This window comes from Oryctolagus cuniculus, chromosome 13, assembly GCF_964237555.1.
Source record: "Oryctolagus cuniculus chromosome 13, mOryCun1.1, whole genome shotgun sequence".
NCBI lineage: Eukaryota > Metazoa > Chordata > Mammalia > Lagomorpha > Leporidae > Oryctolagus > Oryctolagus cuniculus.
In genome coordinates, this window is record NC_091444.1 from 13579195 (window position 1) to 13604392 (window position 25198).

Consider the following 25198-nt stretch of genomic DNA (forward strand, 5'->3'; position numbering starts at 1 on the left):
GGAGTGCAGTGGAGGATGGCCCAGGTGCTTGGGCCCTGCACCCCCTGGGAGACCAGGAGAAGCACCTGGCTCCTGCCTTCGGATCAGCTCAGTGCGCCGGCTGTGAAAAAAAAGTGGAGCAGCCTGAACTTGAACTGTCTCACATAAGGGAAGCCAGTGTTGCAGGCAGTGGCTTAACCTGCTGTACCACAGTGCCAGCCCCTGGGTTTAGGTTAAATTGAGTCTTTCAGGAGGAGTGATTTTTCATAAATGGTGTGAATGATATGTGCTGATACTTACAAAACTATGAACATCTTTCAATATGCTGGCAGGCTTCAGGATTCTCAGTCCCTTTTTCAGTGGTCTGTAGATCCTGTCTGGGTACCTTCTAGGCTTGAGTGATGCTGTCACTGGATTGTGTCATCAAAATCTGAATCCTAGACAAGCAAGGTGAAAACCAAAGCAATAAATCCGAAGAGCAAGGCTCAGAAAGAGCAAGACTCAGAAGTGAAACAGGGGCAGCTTTCAGTCTGGGCTCTCCAGCCAGTGAGAACTGCTAAACTATAGATATCACCAGGCCTGATGGTGTGTCTTTTCACAGGACAAAGATGTGTGGCAATGCAGAATTTCTAGATTAAAGTGTGGGACCAGACACAAAAGAACTCAGTAGCACTGAGGTGCACACCTCATCATGGCAAACTGCGTAGCATGTATTTTCCTGATAACGCAGTGACTCCATCCCAAGCCTTCTTATCTGTAGCACAGCATTGCGTCATAGCTGCTGTGTGTCTGGGCAGCTTTAGTTTAGTCACCTGCCCTTCTTCTGCCAGTATGACTAGGATTTGTTGAGGAAGATATTTGTTGGACTGTATTGATTCTGAATTAGATTTTCTTTCAAGTGTGACATGTGATTGGTGATCTAACCTTATTTCTGTCTGAGACCTGGTGTACCTCGGATGATCTTAATAAAGTACTGTGTCTTTATAAAGACAAAAGTCAGGTGTATCGTGAGATGCACGCTGTGTAGCTGAAAGGCAAGCTGCTTTCCTCTCTGCTGCTATTTCTAAGAAAGAAGGCTTCTAAACTCTTCTGATACTTTTTTTTTTTCTTCAGTCAAGATACCATCCTTCATTAATATATTTTATGAGCAGAAGAGGGTTTTAAAAGTGTGAGCACCAGACTGAAAAAATTGGAGTTCTAGGACTGCTAAACTACATACTAGAAAATACAGATTGTTTAATCTCTCGGAATGTTTCTCCATGCAAAAGGGGGACGTAAATAATGTTCATAGATAGAGTAACAAGAAACACATTTGCACAGCAGAGAACAGCATGGGTTCTAGATAACTGCTGGGATTCAACGTGCCGCCTCTATTTTACAGATGTTTGACACCAGAATTCCCGTTACATGACTCAGTTTCCTCATCTGTAAGACAGGAATAATGATGGTACTTATGCTACTTTTTTAAAAAGATTTATTTATTTATTTGAAAGGCAGATTTACAGAGACAGAGAGACAGAGAGAGAGAAAGAGAGACAGAGAGAGAGAGAGGTCTTCCATCTGCTGGTTCACTTCCCAGATGACTGCAACAGCTGGAGCTGCGCCGATCTGAAGCCAGGAGCCAGGAGCTTCCTCTAGGTTTCCCACACGGGTGCAGGAGCCCGAGGACTTGGGCCATCCTCTGCTGCTTTCCCAGGCCATAGCAGAGAGCTGGATTGGAAGTGGAGCATCTGGGACTCAAACTGGCACCACATGGGATGCTGGCACTGCAGGCGACGGCTTTACTACGTTACAACGCTGGCCCCACACTACTGTTTTTAAGATGCTTAACTAGCAACATAATGGCAAATGATTTAGAACATATGCCTGCCTCATAGTAATCACTAAATTTTAATTTCTATTTATATTACCCAATTGGATCACTGAATATCATGTTTTCTTCTTTCAAAATTGCCTTCCCAAATATTCTGAATTTAGTTGTATCTCTGGAAAAGAGAAGAGTGACAGGCATCAAAAGCGAATCTAAGCCATTTAACATTGAGACTCCATTCATTTGACATTGGACCCAAGGCTTTTGAGAACTGATCTCTAAGGAATCCAGTCTCCCCTTTGATTGACTTCTCTCTTTATTCTCCAATTCCATTAGGTGAGTTGTTTTGATCACCTCAGTATTTGGATCTTCTTTTTCAAAAGGATTTATTTGTTTATTTATTTGAAAAGCAGGGAGAGAGAGAGAATGAGAGAGGGGGAGAGAAAGAAAGAGGGGATGAGAGAGAGAGAGAGAGAGAGAGCCGTCCATCCACTGGTTCCCTCCCCAAATGGAGGGCTGCCCAGGCTTAACAGAAGCCAGTAACTCCATCCTGGTCTCCCACGAGTGGAAGAGGCTCAAGTACTTGGGCCATTTTCTACTGCCTTTCCAGGATACATTAGCAGGAAACTGGATCATAGTGGAATAGTTGGTATTCAAACTGGCATTCCAATATGGGATGCCAGCACTGCTAGTGGTGGCTTAACCTGCTGTGCCACAACATTGGCCCCAGTATCTGACTCATCAAATCCTGAACTCTAGCGTCTGGGTCCTGTGGCTTGTTTCTCTGCAGCAAATACATGGACCATCTGATATGTCACCACATATGTGCCATGATCTCAATTCTATCCTCTGTTTGCACTCTGACCAATTCCTAATATGCAAGCTGCAGTCCTTGTCTTCAAGTGGTTTTCTTAATGTTGGTTATCTGTCCCTGATTGTATCTTTCTAGACTATAAAAATACAAGCTGTGCCATGACACAGGTATGAAATGTCGTAGGGAGTTAGAGTCTACAGGACTTGGTGATTATTTAAATGTGATGGGAAAAGGAAAAGATGGAATCAAGGATGACCCTCAGGATTCAGGTCAGCTTTGTGCCCAGCACTCCCATTAACTTCTAACCGGAGCATGGAATTTTGTAGGGAGCTGGATTGGAAGTAGAACAGCCGGGACTCAAATCATTGCTCACATGGATACCGGCATCACAGGTGATAGCCAGAGTCATTGTGCCACAATGTCAGCCACAAATTTCTCATCTTTAATGATGTTATACCATGAAAAAGCATGTTGTATGTCATTCACTTGGTCTGCAGAATCCTATATATCCATTGTCATTCATTTACTAAAATGAATACCAGTTCCAAATGAATAGGACAATTATTGCTAAGAAGAGAAGACTTTATATTCATTTTTCCTGTTAATTGTTACTTTGAAGAGTTATACTATTAACAGTGCCACTGTTAAACATTGTTCAGAAATATCTTTAATCTAGCTTTTTTTTTTCTCCTCCACATCTCCATCAAGTAGCAATTTGGATAAGCATTATCATCCTTAGATGAAATATGATGAAGTTCATACCCTAAGAAAATAAGGGACCTCTCTTTTCTAGATTGATGATGGAGCCAAAACCAAAACTCAGATATTTTGATTCATGCTATCCTTGGATAAATTATATATCATTTTTGATTTCTCATAAATATTTTAGCTAAATTTATTTTTGTTTTTACTGTAACATTAAAAGAGAATATTATAGGAGTGGACACATGTACTTAGCCACTAGCTACGATGCTGATTAAGAAGCTCACATGAGGCCGGCACCGTGGCTCACTTGGTTAATCCTCCGCCTGTGGCGCCAACATCCCATATGGGTGCTGGGTTCTAGTCCCGATTGCTCCTCTTCCAGGCCAGCTCTCTGCTGTGGCCCGGGAGGGCAGTGGAGGATGGCCCAAGCGCTTGGCCCCCTGCACCCGCATGGGAGACCAGGAGGAGGTACGTGGCTCCTGGCTTCGGATTGGTGCAGTGCTGGCCATAACGGCCATTTGGGGAGTGAACCAACAGAAAGAAGACCTTTCTCTCTGTCTCTCTCTCTCACTGTCTATAACTCTACCTGTCAAATAAATAAATAAATAAAGGAGCTCGCATGAAGAAATAAACAAAATGGAAACAGAAAAAGCTGATAGAAAAGATCAACAAAATCAAGAGTTGGTTTGTTGAAAGAAATAAACAAAAGTAGATACTATTGGCCCTACTAATGAAAAGAAAAAGGGGGGAGGGGAAACCCAAATTAATAAAATCAGAGATGAAAAAAGGACATATTACAGTGGATACCACAGAAATAAAAAGAATCATCAGGACTTACTATAAACAGTTATGTGCCAACAAATTGGAAAGTCTAGAAGAAATGGATATGTTTCTGGACAATCTACCAAAACTGAGTCATGAATATATAGAAAACCTAAGTAGACCAATAACTAAGATGGAGATTGAATCAGTAATAAAGACCCTCCCCAAAAGAAAAGCCCAAGACTTGATGGCTTTACTGCTAAATGCTACCAAACTTTTAAAGGAGAACTAATTCCAATTCTCCTCAAACTATTCAAAATAATTGAAAAGGAGGGAATCTTCCCAGTATCCTACTAGGAGGCCAGAATTACCTGAATTCCAAAACCAGAAAAAGATCTAACAAAGAAAGAGAACTAGATGCAAAGGTCCTCAACAAAATACTAGATAAACAAATCCTACAACACATTAGAAAGATCACTCACCCAGACCAAATGGGATTTATCCCTGGTATACAGAGATGGGTCAACATATATAAGTCAATAAATGTGATACATCACATTAATAAGCTGAAGAATAAAAGCCATATGTTTATCTCAATAGATGCAGAGAAAGCATTTGATAAAATACAACTTCATTTCATGATAAAGACCTTAAACAAACTGAATATAGAAGGTACATACCTCAACGCAATCAAGGCAATATATGGCAAACACACAGCCATCATGATACTGAATGGTGAAAAGCTGAAAGCATTTCTGCTAAGATCCAGAACACACAAGGATACCTACTGTCACTACTATCATGATATTGAATGGTGAAAAGCTGAAAGCATTTCTGCTAAGATCCAGAACACACAAGGATACCTACTGTCACTATTGTATTCAATAGAGTTCTGGAAGTTTTTAGCCAGAGCCATTAGTTAAGAAAAAGAAATCGAATACAAATGGGCAAAGAGGAAGTCAAATTATCCCTGTTGGCAGATGATATGATTCTATACATAAAGGAACCAAAAGACACACTACATTAAGAGATTATTGGAACTCATAAGAGATTTTGGCAATGTTGCAGGGTGTAAAATCAACACACAAAAATCAATAGCCTTTGCATACACAACAATACTGTGGCTGAGAAAAAAGTTATAAGATCAGTACCATTTACAATAGCTACAAAAAATCTGAATAACTTGGGATAAATTTAATTAAAGATATGAAAGATCTCTACAATGAGAATTACAAAATTTTAAAGAAAGAAATAGAAGACACAAAAAATTGAAAATTCTTCCATGCTCATGGATCGGAAGAATTAGTATCATCAAAATACCCATACTACCCAAAGCAATTAACAGATTCAATGTGATCTCAATCAAAATACCAAAGAGGTTCTTCTTGGATCTGAAAAAAATGACCCTAAAATTCATGTGGAATCACAAAAGATCCTGAATAGCTAAAGCAATCTTAAATAATAAAGATAAAGCTGGAGGCATCACAATATCTGATTTCAAGATATAATATAGGGCAGTTATAATCAAAACAGCTTGGTATTGGTGCAAGATTAGACATAATGATAATTTGAACAGACTGGAGACCATAGAAATAACTCCACACATGTACAATCAACTAATTTTTGACACACAAGATAAAATCAGTCCTTTGAGAAAGGAGAGTCTCTTCAACAAATGGTGGTGGGAGAATTGGATCTCTGAATGCATAAGAATGAAACAAGATCCCTACTTTGTATCATATACAAAAATCACTCACAATCAGGGATCTAATCCTAAAATCTGAAACCATCAAATTACTAATGGAAAACGTAGGGAAAATGCTGCACAACATTGGCTTAGGCAAAGATTTCAGGATAAGACCCCAGAAACATAGGCAACAAAGGAAAAAATACACAAATAGGGTTACATCAAGCTATAAAACTTCTGCACACCAAAGGAAACACTTAACAACAAGGCAACTGACAGGATCGGAAACAATATTAGTCATACATGTGATAAAGGATTAATATCCAGAATTTATAATGAACTCAAGAAACTCAATAACAACCAAACAAGCAATCTGGTTAAGAAATGGGCTAAGGATATGAACAGGAATTTTTCAAAAGATGAAATACAAATGGCCAACAGACACATAGAAAGATGCACAGGATTACTAGACATCAGGGAAATGCAAATGAAAACTACAATGAAGTTTCACCTCATCTCAGTTACAATGGCTATCATAAAAAATTCAAAAAATAACAAATTCTGGTGAGGATGAGGAGAAAAAGGTACCTCAATACACTGTTGGTGAGAATGTAAACTAGTACACCCATAATGAAAGATAGTATGGAGATCCCTCAGAAATCTGAATATAGACCTACCATATGACCCAGCCATTCCACTCCTGGGAATTTACCCAAATGGAATGAAATCAGTATATGAGAGTTGTCTGTACTCCCATTTTTACAGCAGCCCAGCACATGATAGCTAAGATATAGAATTAATCCAGATGCCCATCAACTGATGACTGGATAAAGAAATTGTGGTATACATACTTGATGGAATACTATTCAGCTATAAAAAGAATTAAATCCTGTTTTTCATAGCAAAATGCATTCAACTGGAAACCATTATTGTTACAGAAATAAGCCAGTCCCCAGAAGACAAACACTGTATTTTCCATACGTTGTGGTAACTAATATACAGAGTACAAAAAAACTAATGCATATGAGCAAAAATTACATTTTGAGATTTGATTAATGTTTATAGTCCTTGTTTATAATCTTGAGGAACAGTGGTTTTTCTACTTGCTATGTTGAATTCTTTGTTTAGTGGAGGTTTAAGCTTGTGATTATAAAGAAAATTGGAAGTATGTCACTGTAAAAATTAAAAGAAAAATAAGAATAAAAGGAGGAGGGAGAGTGGGAATAAAGGAGGGAGGGAAGTATGGTGGGAAGTATTATTATGCTCTTAAATCTGTATATATGAAATAAAAATATGTTATTGAAAAAATTAGAGGAAAAAAGGAAGAAGAGTGGTTCGAGGGAATGAGGAGGGGAAGCAAGTATGTTTATCTTCTTAGAATTGTATCTATGGAATATATGAAATCTATTATATTTATGTTAATAAAAATTTTTAGAAAAAGAAACCATGTCCCACATTGGAGTACCAGAGTTCAATAACAGGCTTTGGCTCTCGACTTTAGCTATCTGCTGATGCAAGCCCTGGGATTCATCTATGATGGCTTAAGTGACTGGGTCCCTGCCACCCATGTAGGAAACCTCAGTTGAGTTCTTACTTTTCTTTCTCTCTCTGTGTGTGTCTCAACCAAAAAAAAGGAAAAAGTCTATGTACTTAACTATAGTTTCTAAAGGAAACTTTTGGGGTTAGGATAGCAACTCACACCCATGTATACATGCATACACATACACATAAACACACATGTATACATATGGGATGAAGGAGAGAGAGCGAGCGGGAAGAGGTGCAATTACCTACATGAATGACTGCTAATCATCTGCAAGTTTGCATCAAGTTTACTTCACAACTTTTATCTTGGACTAACTACTGTGGCACCTGAAGAATTATTTTTTTTTCCAGTCAGCTTCTTAATGGCTTTGATTGTTAGTACTAACAATAGGTAAACCCCTTACTTTCATCTTAAACTTAAAAACAGTCAGATACTTCACATCCTTGTGAATATTTGCCCAATTTGCAAGGTTTATATCTTAAAGAATATGATACAGACAGATATAATGAAGGTGCTGTGCTACTCATTTCAGAAACTTTTGTTTGGTATCTAATAAGAAAGAAAACCAAGAACTAAGCAAACCCTCAATGTTTTCAGCTCAATTCTGGAAATAACTTCATTGCTGAATTATAGAAAGTGAAACCAAAATGAATGAATGCAAAAAGGAAGTGCAGTGCATAGTCTGCTTGTTAGTGAAGAGTGTCTGAGAGTGGACGTCAGGGAATGTGAGCAGAGGGCAGGAAAGAACCAGCACAGCAGACCCAAGGACATGTCTCAGAGCAGGGAGATTCAGACTGGTATACAGCAGGCCATGCAGTCCAAATGTAGGGGGATGATGGCTCTCAGGCTGTCTGAAGGACGTTAAATTGTTGAAGAAGTCATGCAAAATTCCCAGCCACTGGTGAGGAGAAATCAGGAGAAAACAAGGGCATATTTGAAGCATTAGAAATGAGAATCATCTCAATTTCCTGTCCCAGTTTTGGGAAAACCTTATCTCACAGTGGCCAATCCACGCTACCCAATACATAAAAGGCGTGGTGCTGGGAGACAGAGTAAATTTTCGGAGACTGAGACGCTGTCGTATCCAGATGGTAGCAGGCTATATTTTTAATACAGTATTGTGTGGAGCAACCAGGCTCTGGAAAGGGAATTTTGTGCTTGTTCAAGACTTGGGCATAGAAACCTCAAGGGAAAAGGATAAAAGAAGAAAGAGAAATTGGTCATTTGCTGAATTCATTTGCACTGAAAGGAAAATCACACAGAAAGGCGTGATGTAAACACCCAAACTCAAATAGAGCCAAGTCTTACTCAGTGCTTTCTTGCCATCAACAGTCATTTTCTCTGTGAACAAAAGCTCCCAGGTGCTCATTTCTAAAGCAGGGCAAATGGTATTAGCTATTACAACTCAACGAATGATCTGTATTCCAGTCACATCGTGTTGCCAGTTTGTTTCTTGGCAGCACACTGAAAAAAATAAACTTGATTTTTATGGTAAGGCCACTTTTTTCTATTACTGAAAAAAATACAAGTTGGGTGTAAAAATTTGGGTCCTTTTACCTTTATTTTATTTGTTCCATTCAAATTTTTTCTTTTGAGTCTGAGTATTACCTAAAGGCAAAAAACAACAAAAATCTAAATTCTATTAAGCATTTTTGTTGCCGTGTAGTTTACACACATTATCTTACTCTAAAGGTTTCATTTTACTTAGTTCTCATAATGCTGAGTAGTGAAAGCTTTAAGTCCAGAGACAGAATTGCAGGGTTCGAGTTGCAGACCTATTTCTAAGAAGTCGAAACCTGCATCAAATTATTGTCTTGGTCACTCATTTTCATAACTGTGAATGACAATGTTGAAAATTACTTCACAGCTTTGGTGTACAGGTGAAATTCCATTAGTTTATCAATATTTACTAACCAAATAATGGATAGAAACACTATGTGAGGCCCTGCAGATACAAAGGAAAATAAGTTATGGTTTTAGCCAATGAGGTCTTGAATGTGATAGGGAGACAAAAATGTGTGTAAATAACATTAGAGAAAAAGACAGGAATTGCAAGAGCAAAGAGAAGATCAGCATGCATGTGACTCAATTATATTCAACCCAGTGGATGTGCAATAAATACAGATTTTTTCCTTTCATTTAAAATGTTTAAAAGATTTATTTGTTATATTTGGTCAGAGTCACAGGAGCCCGTGCTATGACATAGCAGGTAAAGCTGCAGCCTGCAATGCCAGCATCCCATATGGGCACCAGTTCGAGTCCCAGCTCCCCACTAATGCACCTGGGAAAGCAGGGAAGGTGGCCTATGTGCTTGGTCCCCTGCACCCCATGTTAGGGACCCGGAAGAAGCTCCTGGCTCCTAGGTCCGGGTTGGCCCAGCTCTGGCCATTGTGGCCATTTGGGGAGTGAACTAGTGGATGGAAGACCTCTTTCTCTCAGTCTCTGTCTCTCTCTCTCTGTCTGTAACTGTGCCTTTCAAATAAATAGATAATATTTATTGAGTCCACATGGCTTTCCAGTACATTTTTAAAAACCTCACAGAGATGAGTTCATTTCATCTTTGCAATAATCTCTTGATGTATATAAAGATTTATATATATTATATCTATTATATAGCATATAAATATATTAATATATGATTTTAAAATATAGAAATGTATTTTATACATTTATATATTTATATATAGATATATAAAGAAACTCAGAGTTACAGAGCAAGAGGGAGAAACAGAGAGAGAGTGATCTTCCTTCTTCTGGTTCATTCTCCAGATGGCAGCAATGGCTAGGGCTAGGGCAGACTGAAGCCAGGAGCCAGGAGCTTCTTCCAGGTCTCTCATATGTGTGCAGGGGCCCAAGCACTTGGGCCGTCTTCTGCTGTTTTTTCCAGGCCATTTGTGGGAGTGGATTGGAAGTAAAGCAGCCAGGAAATGAACCAACAAAATCTAGAATGCTGACATTGCAGGCAGCAGCTTTACCTACTATGTCATTATTCTGGCCTCTTTAAATTATTTTAAGATTTAAAAACAAAGAGCAAACATTTCCATGAACTACTACTGGCGGGTGGATGGCTTACACTTATAGATGACAGTTGCTTGTTAATCTAACAGAACTTGAGGAAATGTGGTTCAGTGGGAAGGGGACCTAGAGATTTTATTGGCTGCTGGTCCATCTTAATTGCATGAAATGGGAACTTTCTGAATCCTCTCTACCTGGCCCTTCCCCCTTACCAACTACATGATCTTGAGCAAATTACCTTAACTCTCTGTTCTATTTCTCATCTTTAAATTGGGAATAACATTAACTTCTACATCATGAGGTCATTGCAAAGATGAAATGAGCTCATCTCTATGAGGTTATTAAAAATGTACTGGAAAGCCATGTGGACTCAATAAATATTATCTATTATTGCCAATGTCATCTTTAATGTAATTATCACTGTGCTATGGCATTTTTTTTTGTAAAATAAGTAGCATAGTAAAATTCATCCCTTAATTATACTGTGAGGATTACATTTTAGCACACCTGATAAAACAGGGCCTCAGCGAATGTGAACTATTCTGATGACAGTGATTACTAAGAAAAATACTTCCTTATATATTTAGCATTTCACAATAAATATTTGCATAACTATATAAAGCTAAAAACATACAAGCATTCAAAACATAATTGTGGGTGTACAGATATGTGATATATATGTATATGTATTTTATATATTCAATGGTGCTCACAATTACACAGAGATAAACAGGTGAGATTGTTCTATTTCCAGCATTATTCAAGTTTCATGGTTCTTTCATTAGAGTTCTATGCACTTCCAGACATGATGTGTGAATGTCCTAGAGTGTTTTTGTGACACATATAAGTTCCTAGTGGATAGTGGACTAGCAAGGTGCTTCTCTTTAGTGGTTTCTGCATGCCTGTCTTTTGTTTCTTCCATTGCTTTCCTCCCTCCTTAAGAATAGCACTGGAATTCATACATTTTGAGACAATTTGAGGAAGTTAGTAGGCATGCCAGCCAAGTTTAATGAAGAGATTATAGTCTGTGTTCAGACTGGAGTTTTTAAGGACATGAATATAGGTCCTCCATTTCTACTCTCTCCCTGCTTCTGAGCAATTGCTGGGTGGAGGGCTCCTTGGGTGTGGAATTCCTGAGAATCCTCCAGGGACTTTATCAGCACAGTGTTATCAGACCTAAAAGCTCTGTGGGTTCAGGGCATAGGAAAGTCCCCAAAACTGCCCCCAGCAGATGGCTTGAACCCAGGGGCAATACTTTAAATATGAAAATTCTGATCTTGCTTTCAAGGCCATCATAGCTGGTTCCTGCTCTAGTCTTGTAATGTCAACATTTTTTTTTTAAAAGATTTATTTATTTGTTTGAAAGTCAGAGGTACAGAGAGTGAGAGAGACAGAGATGGAGAGATCTTTCATAGCTGGTTCACTCCCCAATGGGCATAACGACTAGGGCTGGGCCAGGCCAAAGCCATGAGTCTGGAATTCCATCCAGATCTCCCATGTGGGTGGCAGGGGCCCAAGCACTGGACCATCTTTTACTGCTTTCCTAGGGACAGTAGCAGGGAGCTGGATTGGAAGTGGAGCAATCAGAACCTGAACTGGCACCCATATGAGATGCCAACATCACAGGGTGTGGTTAACCTGCTGTGCCACAATTCCAGCCCCCATTCTCCATAAACTTTTTAAAGTACCTCCATATATACCTATATACTTTTTTTTTTTGTCAGGCAGAGTGGATAGTGAGAGAGAGAGAGACAGAGAGAAAGGTCTTCCTTTTGCCATTGGTTCACCCTCCAATGGCCGCCACGGCTGGCGCGCTGCGGCCAGCGCACCGTGCCAATCCGAAGCCAGGAGCCACGTGCTTCTCCTGATCTCCCATGGGGTGCAGGGCCCAAGCACTTGGGCCATCCTCCACTGCCTTCCCGGGCCACAGCAGAGAGCTGGCCTGGAAGAGGGGCAACTGGGACAGAATCCGGTGCCCTGACCAGGACTAGAACCCGGTGTGCCAGCGCCGCTAGGTGGAGGATTAGCCTATTGAGCTGCGGCGCCGGCCTACCTATATACTTTTATTTATAATATATTTAGTATATACTTATATGTATATTAAAGTAGATGCATTTACACAAAAATTCAGGGACAAAAATGAAGTCAACTTCTACAACTCACTACTCTAATCCTGTAAAGAGGTAATCCAGAGTTTTAGATCTGATTTTTAAAAAAATTCCTTGATGATTTGCAAAAAGTCCTCCATCAGGTCTTCAAGAAGATGGATATGAATTCCTTCGATTGCTCAGAACTTAGTGTTTCTTGCCTTTGGCTCCCTAGCATCGAGTAAATATCTCTATGACCTCCCACTCTGTCTTACTTATCTGTATTTCTTTTTCCTTCTCAACACAGGATCTGTTAATACAGTAAAGCCATGTATTTTTTTTTGTATCCCTATTCTTAACTCAGAGTAAGTAAGATGCTTTTTGCAAGTGTGTTAGATTTTTGGGCAATCATTCTGCCTATTACAGAAAGTATGAATGATTGCATTCCAATTATATTACATTCCTAATAAAAATAATGTTTTATTTTTTAAACTGATTATATCTAGTTTGAAGGTAAGGACAATTTCTTTAATTGATAAACATTATTATTCACATACTTCATGCATGCATTGTTTTTCTATATTGAATACTAAACAACAAAATTAAAATTTAAAAAAGAAAGCAATGCACCTTATATTCACTTTGACATTAAAATACTAGAAAAATGCTGGTATAAAAAACCAAAAGTATAAATATTGAATGAAAAAATCCTTTAGATGAGACTTAATCTAACTCTGAAGTATTAAGCACAATGTTAAGAAAATGCCCATTGATTTTGACACCATTCTTTTATAAACTCTAGAAGCTATTTGTTGACTCTGGCTTAAATTGAGAAAATTTAGCAATTCATAAAAGAAAATATTGTTTTTAAACTCAGTGTTGAATGTTAAGTGGAAAAAGCATAAATTAAAAATATGTTTACATGAATCATATATTCCTTGATCTCTATACAGACATAGAATTTTTCAAATTTTTAGTGAGTTAAAATCCACTTACAATGAAATACATAGATAGTAAGTATGTAATTCAATGAGTTTTCACAAATACAAACCTTCATATAAGCAACACTACAATGAAGATAATAGAATAGTTCCATGACTCCAAAATTTTCCCACACACTTGCTTCTAGTCCATCTCTACCTCCCACACATAATTGTTTTTATGATTAGTTTTGTCTATGAACTTTCCATGCAAATAAAAATGCAGAAGAAAAGGATAACCATAATAATTTTCTTCTGATGTCATTTCCCTTCAGCCTGAACAATTGGATATGCTGGTTACTGACTTATTCCTTCAGCTTTGGTTATCTGAACATTTATTTTTCTCTGTCTCATACTCTCTCAGTTTATTTGAAAGATATTAAAGATAGAGACACAGAGAGATCTTTTTTTAAAAAGATTTATTTATTTATTTGAAAGTTAGAGTTACACACAGAGAGAAGGAAAAGCAGAGAGAGAGAGAGAGAGAGAGAGAGAGAATGAGAAATCGTCCATCCTCTGGTTCACTCCCCAGTTGGCCCCAATGCCTGGAGCTGTGCCAGTCCAGAGCGAGGAGCTTCCTCTGGGTCTCACAGGTGGGTGCAGAAGCCCAAGAACTTCGGCTATCTTCCATTGCTTTCCCACACCATAGCAGAGAGCTGGATGGGAAGTGAAGCGGCCTTTACAAGAGCCAGTGCCCATATGGGATGCTGGCACTGCAGACGGCGGCTCTACCCACTATTCCACAGCGCCGGCACCAGAGAGATCTTTTATCCGCTGATTCACTCTCCAAGTGTCCACAACAGCCAGACCTGAACCAGACTGAAGCCAAGAATTCAGAACCCAGAACTCAGTCTGGGTCTCACACCTGGGTGTCAGAGATCCAAGTACCTGAACTATTGCTGCCTCCCAGAGTCTCTGTGTCAGCAGGAACCTGGATCAGAAGCAGAGGAGCCTTTTCTCCACCCACAGCTTAATAACTCCGTGAAGAGGCGGCACCGCTGCTCAGTAGGCTAATCCTCCGCCTGCGGCACCAGCACCCCGGGTTCTAGTCCCGATTGTGGCGCCGGTTCTGTCCTGGTTGCTCCTCTTCCAGTTAAGCTCTCTGCTGTGGCCCAAGTGCTTGGGCCCTGCACCCACATGGGAGACCAGGAGAAGCGCCTGGTTCCTGGCTTCAGATGTAGCGGCCATTTGTGGGGGTGAACCAGCAGAAGGAAGACCTTTATCTCTGTCTCTCTCTCTCACTCTCCAACTCTGCCTGTCAAAAAATAAATAAATAACTCACTCCATGAAGAAATCCCAGGAAATCATAGTTGTATTTTGTGTGTTTTAATTATTTTAAAAGACCCATACTTTTTCACTGTGTTCAATGCCTGAAAATATTTAACCTTATATAATCCCATCTTGACTTAGTTGTCTACATAAGAAGGGCAAGTCCCATACCAGCTACTCTGCCTTGGCCAAAAATAGACTTTTATGAAAGGCAGCTGTCTTTTAAAATTATTGAACACTTGCTAGGAACTTAACAGAAAAGTAAATTGGTTAAATGATGTGTCTGGAGTAAAGAAACAGGAAATTTGAGAATAGATAAGAAAAGTGTGTGCAGTATCAGTGATCACAGTATGATCATTTATGTTGGCTTGAATAATCACACAAAAGTATTTCGCACCTACTTAGCCAATCAAAAGAACCAAACTAGTTTTCAATCACAATATGTTGAATATTTTATGTATTCTTACGTTCAGCACTGTTGTAGAAATACACACTGCTGATTATTTTATCATAACTGTTTTGGAAAAAGCCTGGAATTTGTATATAAGTAGGATGTCAACACAATTCATCCAAAGACACAATTTCAGAGAATTTTTCTCAGTTCCAAAACTATGCATTTAAAAAACCAAAATAAACATATGGAAAGAAAAAAAATTGCTGAGGGTTACAAAAATGCACACATGTGGAAAAAAGTATCAGAAGCAACATTTAGCTTATTTAGACCCCCTATGAGTGGAATTAGTCTTTATGACTAATTCAGACAATAAAATGAAATGAAGAAGCATTTGCATCAACTTCCGTATCTGAATGCCTGCTTAGGTTTTTCTGAATGTTTTTAACTAAAAATATCCTTCAAGTGCTGTGAGTTCAGTTATTCAGTTTTTCAAAGTATCTTGATCTGATTTGAGTAATTAATTAGATGCACTTTTATTTTTGTTTTGGGTGTACACTGAGTATCCTGGAAATGACAAACACTTATTTTAATAATCTAAGTCATTTATATTCAAATAAAATGTTTAGAAAGTGATAATTGTTCCTATACCAGACACTCTAAAAGGATGATCTTGGTAGTGAGCTGAGGCAAACAGCAGATTATATTGTTTATCCCGATTTCATGTGTTTGAATATTAGCTATTGATTCACAGCATTGTTCTACTCAATGAATTCTTGCTATCATTTTTTATCTAAGGAAGAAACCTGGGGGGGGGGCATTGCGGCACAGCAGATTAAATACTGCTTTTTATACCTGCATCCCATATTGGAGTGCCAATTTGAGTTCTGGCTGCTCTGTATCTGATCGAACTTCCTGCTAATTCATTCTGAGAGGGAGCAGGTGATGGCTCAAGAGCTTTGGCCCTTGGCATCATTAAAGGAGACTTTGATGGAGTTCCTGGCTCCTGGTCCTCTGACCTGGCCCAACCCTGGCTTTTTTGGCCATTTAGGGAATGAACTGAGAAGATCTCTCATTTTTCTCTCCTTGTTTCTCTCTTTCTGTCTTTGTCACTGCCTTTCAAGTAGATGAAAAATAGAAAAATTTTTTTTAAAAGAGAAGGAAACTTTGATACATCTAAGATATTCTTTGAGGTAGGAGGAGTTTCAGGTTATCATTGTCATCAAATTCATTGTGTCATTTTTTTATCACATGAACTCTGGGTCAAAAAACTCTGGTTTCAAACTATTTCAAAATTAGATTTACATATGAGTCTGTTAGAATATAAGAATTAAAAAGCATATTATCCAGTTAACAAATTTTCTAGTTATTAACACACAAGGCAAATCAATACAAAGAGATGAAGAAGTCTGAGGAAATGAATATTTTGAAATGCAAATCATATTTAATTTATAAGCAGTTGGTCATTTTCACAAAAAAATTTCAAATTTAATGCCATATTAGAATTTTAATTAATTGAATGCCTTTGAAGACATGAATGAAATTATGATATCAAAATGTGACTTTTCAAATATGATGCTATATTACAATCTAATAATGTAATAAATCATCAATACAAAATTATTTTATGTATTTAATTTAATTTATACAAAAGTATATTATTGGGAAATTCTATGAAATGTCTAACGATGACTTTAATATTATGAGAATATTTTTACTTATAATTTTTAACATACCCAGTTTGATTTTGAACAAATAGAGATTTGATCACCAATTTAAGAATTGGTTAGGTTATCTATTAGTTTATATTCTCTGAAAAGTATAAACAAAATAGCATAGATGTATTTATTTCTTGCAGCATATGTTCCCTCCCTCCCTCCTTCCTTCTCCCCTTTTCTTCCTACCCTTCCTCCCTCTTTCCTTCCTTCCCTTTTTTACCCTTCCTCCTTCTTTCCTTCCCTTTTTTACCCTCCCTCCCTCTTCCCTCCTCCTCTCCTTCATTCCTTCATTCCTTTCTTTCCTTTTCCTTCCCTCTCAAATTAGTTACTCCCCTGTCAACCCCACAGTGTTTCCAGCAACATAGAAGCATTTAAAAGCGCAACTTTCTTGGGGAGGAGGAGATTATGGCAAATGGATTAAATAAAACAACCCAGCACCTAAGCTTTTGGTGGTTACCATAGCAATAATCATGATGGGGGATTTTTCAGCCGCAAGTGGTTTCTATAACAACATGATAGGGTGCTTAGAAATAGACCTGAAGTAAATAGATTCCACAAGGGTCTCTTAACCCCTTTTATACCACAGGATTAGTATCCTCTTGGAGGGTAAATATTAGTCGACTTATTTTATAAAAGTCTTGAAAATATTGCTTTTATTTTTGTAAAGATTAAGCAGTTAATTATTCTGTGACTATTCAGCTTTTGTGGATAGGGTCTTAGCTCTTTCATTTCTGGAAATAGCTGATAGCATCCTCACTCCTGCTTCTGCACATGAAGTTGAAATAGTCTTAAAGCTTTATCTTTCACAGGACTCATCAAACATGAGGGACCTACTTGAATAGTCCACATTATCAATTCTATTAACTCTCATGGATCACCCAAGGCTCTTGCTTTAGAAAAACTGTGCACATGCTATTATTGTACCTCTTGGGCATTCCTGGAGGTGAGTGTCTTTTTTGCCCTAACTGATAGAGCACAGATATTCATCCATTGTTATGTTATTCAGTGTGCTTCAAATTAGGCACAGTGCCTATTTAACTTATAATTCACTAGATACTATGATAGAAGTTAGTTAGAATTTTTCTGAATTTTCTAAGATTTAATAGTGAAAAATGACAAGAAAACAAAGGCTCCCATTTCATTCATAAGCATCATTCCAGAACCCTTGTCAGTGAAGAGCAAGGCAATATGCAAGAGACTTGTGATACAAGAGCAAGAAATTGTTCAAGAGACAGAAATATGGAAGGCTCAAGTTCAGTCAGTTACACTTAGGGAGACAGGAATTAAGCTTGCTGGTTCAGTACAATAATGAATTATTGATTAGCAACTGTATGCTGGATACTGGAGGTATACACAATAATTACAAATGGACTTTATTTTAAAAACTAAGTTATTCAAATAAAATGCTTTGTGTTACTAGACAAGTCATAAATTCACTTACTAAATTCATTGACTTAAAATTAATAGAGTGTATGATTGAATTTATTCTTGTCTTTTCCTCCATTAATCTCCCGAGCGTTTTAAGTGTAAAGGCAGAGCCATAATTGAGAAAGGCTGATTTTCTCTAATGTATGGAATGTAACGATAGAGCTAGCGTTTACTTGTGTTCTTTTCTATTCCGTTACGCTGCCAATTCTAATATGAGATATTCTCCTCCAAGTCTAAGAAGGGTATCAGCATCTGTGCATCTCTGTTTTCAAACAGGACTGCAATATTTTCACTTCCTTAGTGTTTCCTGCTCAGTGATGGAGTCTCAGAATTCTTTACACAGGCACTTGCCTTAGCCTTCTGGGGTCGAGTTTGCTAGATGGGTCCCTAAGCGATCAAGACTTATTTTCCATGTGTGTCATGTGGCTGTGCAGATGAGCTGAGGCTTGTCTGCGTATACCAAGGTCTTGCTCAGAACTGCGTGTGCCCGAGCACGCTGGGCAAGGAGCCATTCACAAACTCTTCAAAATCTTATCCAGACCAAAGGCACAGTGGTGCTGTAGCTGTTGTGCTCAGTGCCATGTGGCTTTATCTGATAAAGAAGAAAATGAAATATATTTACAGTGTCTTCTAAGCTTTCCAGTAACCACAGCAACCTGGGTTTTCCCAAAATTTGCTCTACAACTTGCAGTGACCTGAGAGAAATAAATCATTCCTTTTCTGTTCAAGTGTAGTGAACCATGAAGTGAACAAAACAAATTCCTCTGGGGTAAAACCAATTAACCAGTAAAGGCAACAATTAGCATGTATTTATTGGTGGTTTGGGAAGTAGCATTAAAAGTGTGATCAAAATTGAAAATGTAGATCATAGACACAGGCATTCTGAAGAAATAGGTCCTAAACTTAAATAATTTATTTGATAACTGTAAAGGCAAATCTTCATATATATGAAACAACAATTTAGAAAATATATAGATAAGTATAAAAAATCATGTCTTAATAATGAAAAGTTCTGTGGCTGCAACAAGAATGCAAAATTATGGGCAATAAGAGTAGGCATTTAGCTTAGCAGTTATAATGTCCATTTTCCATATTGGAGTGCCTGGGTTCAAATACTAGCTCTGGCCAGATTCAGGTCAGACACTGTGCTTAGGTGTTAGGCTACATAAACAGCACCCAGAGGCTTTGAGAACCTCTGAGAGACAAAGAATTATCTGGACTAGCAGCCCTTGATTTCATATGTGAAGACATTGCAGATCAGAAATTGTATGTTAAAGCACTTAGCAAAATTCCTATTATATATGGGTACAGAGTTCTTAAGATATATTCATAAGAATATTTCTAGGTAAGGCCATGGGCCTTGTAATGAGAAATTAATACTAGAATAAGGATATTGAGGACAGGTTACACCAATGAACTTCGCCCATAAACAATCTTCTGAACTAGAATAAAGAATTCGTGTTGTGGAGAGTGAGTTAATGTGAGTTAATTGTGGTAAGTATGAATTTGACGATTTTGCTGATGATGGACTTGTACATCTTATACATCTTGTACATCTTAAAACTCCAAAAACCGAAAAGCTCTCTTTCCAGCCTTGTACAGTCTCATTTCCCTTGCATTTATTCAGTCATGCACTTGGTAAGGATGCACTTACAAAGCACCAACCATGTATGCATTATTCTGCTGGTCAATAGACAGGTAACAAGATCTACGCTCTTTGGGCCCTGCATTCTAAAGAAAGGCAAATAACAGTTGGCAAAAAATGAGTTTATGCCTGATTTTTACAAGGAAATTTATGTATATTATCTCTTTTGTTCTTAGCAATCGTAATGATAGTCAGCAGCAACAGTAATAATGCCTGAAAATGCTCACTTTGTACCAAGCACTGTTAGGCATTTTACTACATCAATTTAATCATCACAACAACTCTATGGGATAGTTGTCATTACAAAAACGGAAACTGAGGAACCTAGGTATTATTCTGATAAAGCTCACATAGTCAGCAGTAGGGTCAGGATTTAAATGCAACCTCTGGAGCCCATGCTCTTTCCCACTGTGCCATATATGAGGGACGTTCAAGAAGGTTGTAGAAAAGGGAGTTAAAAGATGAAGTTATTCTGGTGCAAAAAACATTGAAATCCATTCATAAAAGGGTTTGCCAAATGCATGTCATGAAAAAACTAAATAGTTTTCAAAGCATTTTACACCAAAATACGTTTGCTTCCTAATAGTCTATTTCTAAAATTCCATTTCTTTTTTTTTTAAGATTTATTTTATTTATCTGACAGGCAGAGTTACAGTGAGAGGTAGAAACAGAGAGAGAGGTCTTCCAGCCGCTGGTTCACTCCGCAGATGGCCGCAATGGCCGGAGCTGCGCCAATCCGAAGCCAGGAGCCATGAGCTTCTTCTGGGTCTCCAACGTGGGTGCAGGGGCCCAAGGACTTGGGCCATCTTCTACTGCTTTCCTAGGCCCTAGCAGAGAGCTGGTGGGAAGAGGAGCAACCGGGACTAGAACCGGCGCCCATATGGGATGCCGGCGCTTCAGGCCAGGGCGTTAACCTGCTGTGAGCCATAGCGCCAGCCCCTAAAATTCCATTTCTCCATGAACTTTCTGCAATACCTTCATATTATCTCCCTTTAAAAATGAAGGAACTGAGGGTCATTGGCAATGATTTTCCTAAAGCCACAGAATAGTACAGAGCAGGGCTAAAATTTAAATTTCTGATGGACCGTAAAATTGTGCTGTTCCCATTGCTTTAAATTAGCCTAAGTATTTGGACCGCATGTACAGAAATAACTGTATATAAGACAGCAAATACCTATTTTTTTAGATGCCTTAGAAATGCACAGGAAAGGAATGGCTTTAAAGAGCTCCTCTACATCTTATTTTTACTGTTCCATGTGGATTCTGTCCTACAGTACATCAAAGCAAGTGATTTAACTGATGATTTGTTCTGTGTGATTTTATCAAAAGAGGCCAAAGCAAGAATTTCACAGCAAGGCTTAAATGAGAGTTCAGGTTTTCTTGCTCGCTCATTCATTATTCAACAAATGTCTATTGACTGCCGACCCTGTGAAAGCCATCATGGCTCTGTCCAGAATAAAGATGTGCCCTCTGGTACCAACCCTGAAATGAAATGAAATTTTACTTTCTACAGAAATCAGCCTAGAGCCAATTAAGAAAAACACTTTGTTTTTATAAACTAACTTCTTAGACATGGACACTTGGACTATTTCTTTCTTTCTTTCTTTCTTTTTTTTTTTTTTTTTTTGACAAGGCAGAGTGGGCAGTGAGAGAGAGACAGAGAGAAAGGTCTTCCTTTTGCCATTGGTTCACCCTCCAACGGCCGCCGTGGCCAGAGCGCTGCGGCCAGTGCACCGCGCTGATCCGAAGGCAGGAGCCAGGTGCTTCTCCTGGTCTCCCATGGGGTGCAGGGCCCAAGCACTTGGGCCATCCTCCACTGCCCTCCCAGGACATAGCAGAGAGCTGGCCTGGAAGGGGGGCAACCGGGGCAGAATCCGCCGCCCTGACCGGGACTAGAACCCGGTGTGCCGGTGCCGCTAGGTGGAGGATTAGCCTATTGAGCCGCGGCACCGGCCAACACTTGGACTACTTCTAGAGCTATTGGTTATACCTTCTATTCCTCTTCAGCATCATTCCATTAGTAAGTATTTATTAAATCTTCTGTATGACATTTTTCCATAGAGAAATATCAGAGACCATTCATTGGATGTGTGGGGGAATGTCGAATTTTATGTTCACAAGTCCTTTATTATTTCCCACTTTTATTTTGGCAAAATTAGGCTGAATGTATAGTGAAGGTAGGATTAAAATAGAAGGCAATATGCTTTTTCATATTTAAAATTTTTATTTTTTTATTTTTTGAAAGGCCAAGAGAGACAGAAACACACACACACACACACACACACACACACACACACACTGAGAGAGAGAGAGGAGATTCCATCTGCTGGTTTACTCACCAGATGCCCACAACAGCTGAGTCCAAGTCAGAAACCTGACTACATCTGGATCTCCCACATGGTGACAGGGACCTAAGTGCTTCATGCCTCCCAAAGTGTGCAATAGCAGGAAGCTGGAATGGAGAGTGGAGCCAAGATTTGAACTCAGACACCCCAATATGGCATGTGGGCCTCTCTAGAGATGGCTTAATCACTTTGTTAAAAGCCCCCCCTTGCCTTGCTAAATTGAAAAACCTTCTCCAAGCCACACATACCACAGCTGAAATATTTTCTTTCTACCCCTAGCCATGACTTCCCTCTAGTCCCAGCGCATCTCCCAGTAGTTTGAGTGAAAAATAAACACAGAAAATCCAAGGCCCAGAGTGATGCACCTAACTGTGACTCCTACCATGTGTGTTCCTTGGGAGGACACAGGAATTGCTCAGCATAGCTCAACATGACCCAAGGTAAAAAGAGGTACTTTATCCAGATAGGAACAGCCATAATAGTTCCACCCACTCCTCCATCCTTACCTCCTACTGACACAGGATAAATTTGATTCTTGAAGTTATTATCAGTAAGAGAGACCTAGAGTCAGAGATGATTAGAGAGCTATAAAATTAGTTTAGTAAATCTTAAGACAAGATTTAACATAGTCATAATAAGATATCTAAATAAAAAATAAAATGAAGGATCAATACAGACACATAAACATTTATATGTACAATTTTTAGAGGAAAGAGAGACTTTTTTAAAGACTTATTTATTTGTTAGAGTTACAGAGAAAGAGGGAAAGACAGAGAGATCTTTTAAAAATATTTAATTATTTATTTGAAAAGCAGAGTTACACAGAGAGGAGAGACAGAAAGGGAGAGAGATTTTCCCATCTGCTGGTTCACTCTCCATACGACCACGATGGCTGGAGCTAGGCCAGACCAAAGCCAGGAGTCAACAGATTCTTCCAGGTCTTCCACGTGAGTACAGGAGCACAAGCATTTGGGCCATCCTCCACTGATTTCCCAGGTACATTAGCAGGGAGCTGGATTAGAAGCAGAGCAGCTGGTAATCAAACTGGTGCCCATATGGGATGCTGACATTGCAGGAGGTGGCTTTACCTGCTATACCATGGTACCAGCCACTATATGTACATTTTTATGGGCATACTTTACCAGAAAAGGGTGTCCTTAAGGTAAGAACCATGGATTTGACAATGAATACAAAGTATCCATTGAGCATTGTTTATGAACAAATAGATGTTAAAGACAGTATAAAGATAAAACAGGGGGCCAGCGCCATGGCACAGTAGGTTAATCCTCTGCCTGCAGCACCGGCATCCCATATAGGCGGCAGGTTCTAGTTCCAGCTGCTCCTCTCCCCATCCAGCTCTCTGCAGTGGCCTGGAAAAGCCATGGAGGATGGCCCAAGTGCTTGGGCCCTGCACCCACATGGGAGACCAGGAAGAGGCTCCTGGCTCCAAGCTTTGGATCGGCATAGCTCCGGCCGTTGTGGCCATTTGGGGAGTGAACCAACGGAAGAAAGACCTTTCTCTCTGTCTCTCCCTCTCACTGTCTGTAACTCTACCTCTCAAATAAATAATTTTTTTTTAAAAAAAGATAAAACAGATTCTGAACAGGCAAATCCTTGTCACAACTGTCATAAGCCAACTGTCATGAGTCAAGACTTAAGTGGATCTCAGATTTTATGGAAGGGATATGTGTCATGTATTGTGTTAGAGCCTTCATAGACTGTCAATGGAAGGGTGTATTTGAGCTTGTTGTTTTGGTTCCAAAAACAAAATTACTGGGAGAGTGTTGTGGCATAGCAGGTAAAGCCACCACCTGCAATACTGGCATCCCATATGGGCACCCATTACAGTCCCGGCTGCTCCACTTCTGTTCCATCTCCCTGCTCATACGCCTGGGGAAAAGCAGTGAAAGATAGCCCAACTACTTGGCTCCTGCTACCCACATGGAAAACCTAGAATAAACTCTTGGCTCCTGGCTTCTGCCAGGATGTGATCCAATGAATGGAAGATTCTCTATCTCTCCCTTAAAAATAAATAAATAAATCTTTTTAAAAAATCAAGGAAAGAGGAATGCATACTATTTACAACAATCTTGCTCTGTTTCATTCATCTGCATTAGTACATTTGAGAGTATAATTAAGCTAAATTATCAATAAGACCATTTTTTCAAGAATTTTAATTATTAAAAAATACACATGCAAATAAATAATCAAGTTAATTTTTACTTCTTAGTGAACAAACAAATAAACAAAAACCCACTTAATTAATTTAGCCCTAGAAATCCCTAAGAGCAAGCATTGACATAATCACCTTTGATCATTACTTAAAATATTTTATTTTCTGGGGCAGGTGTTTTGCAAAACAGTCAAAATGCCACTTAAGATGCCCACGCCCATGTCAGAGTGCCTGAGTTTGAGTCTGGCTTCCGGCTAATGGAAACCTTGGGAAATACAGAAATGCTTAAGTAGTTGGGTTCCTGCCACCCACATGGGAGACTTGACTTGAGACTGGGACCCTTGCTGCAGTCTGACCTAGCCTAGGCTGTTGCAGGTTTTTGGAGAAGAAGTCAAAGAATAGGAAATATTTTCTGTCTGTCTCTGTCTGCTTTTCAAGTAAAGTAAAAATACATAAATTAAATGCATACATATTTTATTTTCTGCCATTTACAAACTGCTATCCTTAAGCTCCAGGACTCCTTGTTCCTCTCCACGGGAGTCAGGAGGCGAGACTCACTCAGCTGAAAGAGCTCCCCCTGTCCTTTACCCCCAGTAGGTCTACCTTCTGGGTCTTTAAATTGGAATTCCTCTCAATCTTTTTCTTAGAGGATTCTGCTACTCTTTCAAAGAAAAGAGAAAGGGAGGGAGGGAGGGCAGGAAGGAAAGAAGAAAGGAAGGAAAGAAGGAAGGAAGGAAAGAAGGAAGGAAAGAAGGAAGGAAAGAAGGAAGGATGGAAGGAAGGAAGGAAGGAAAGTAGGAAGGAAAGAAAGAAAAAAGGAAGGGAGAGAGAAGAAGACAAGAAA

At 39.0% G+C, this 25198-nt stretch overlaps 1 protein-coding gene across 6 annotated transcripts in view; it reads left to right on the forward strand.

Annotated features, from left to right (window-relative positions):
• The window catches only part of CRB1 (crumbs cell polarity complex component 1), a 231195-nt gene that overhangs the window by 47469 nt on the left and 158528 nt on the right, over nucleotides 1–25198 (forward strand). Inside the window, exon 1 of one of the 6 annotated variants that reach the window (XM_051820433.2) lies at nucleotides 17560–17706. The exons of the other annotated variants lie outside the window; for them this stretch is intronic. Within the exon in view, the coding sequence (XP_051676393.2) occupies nucleotides 17673–17706 (34 nt within the window). The 5' untranslated portion in view covers nucleotides 17560–17672. Of the gene's footprint in view, nucleotides 1–17559; nucleotides 17707–25198 lie in introns of those variants that run through there. 6 annotated transcript variants of the gene reach the window in all.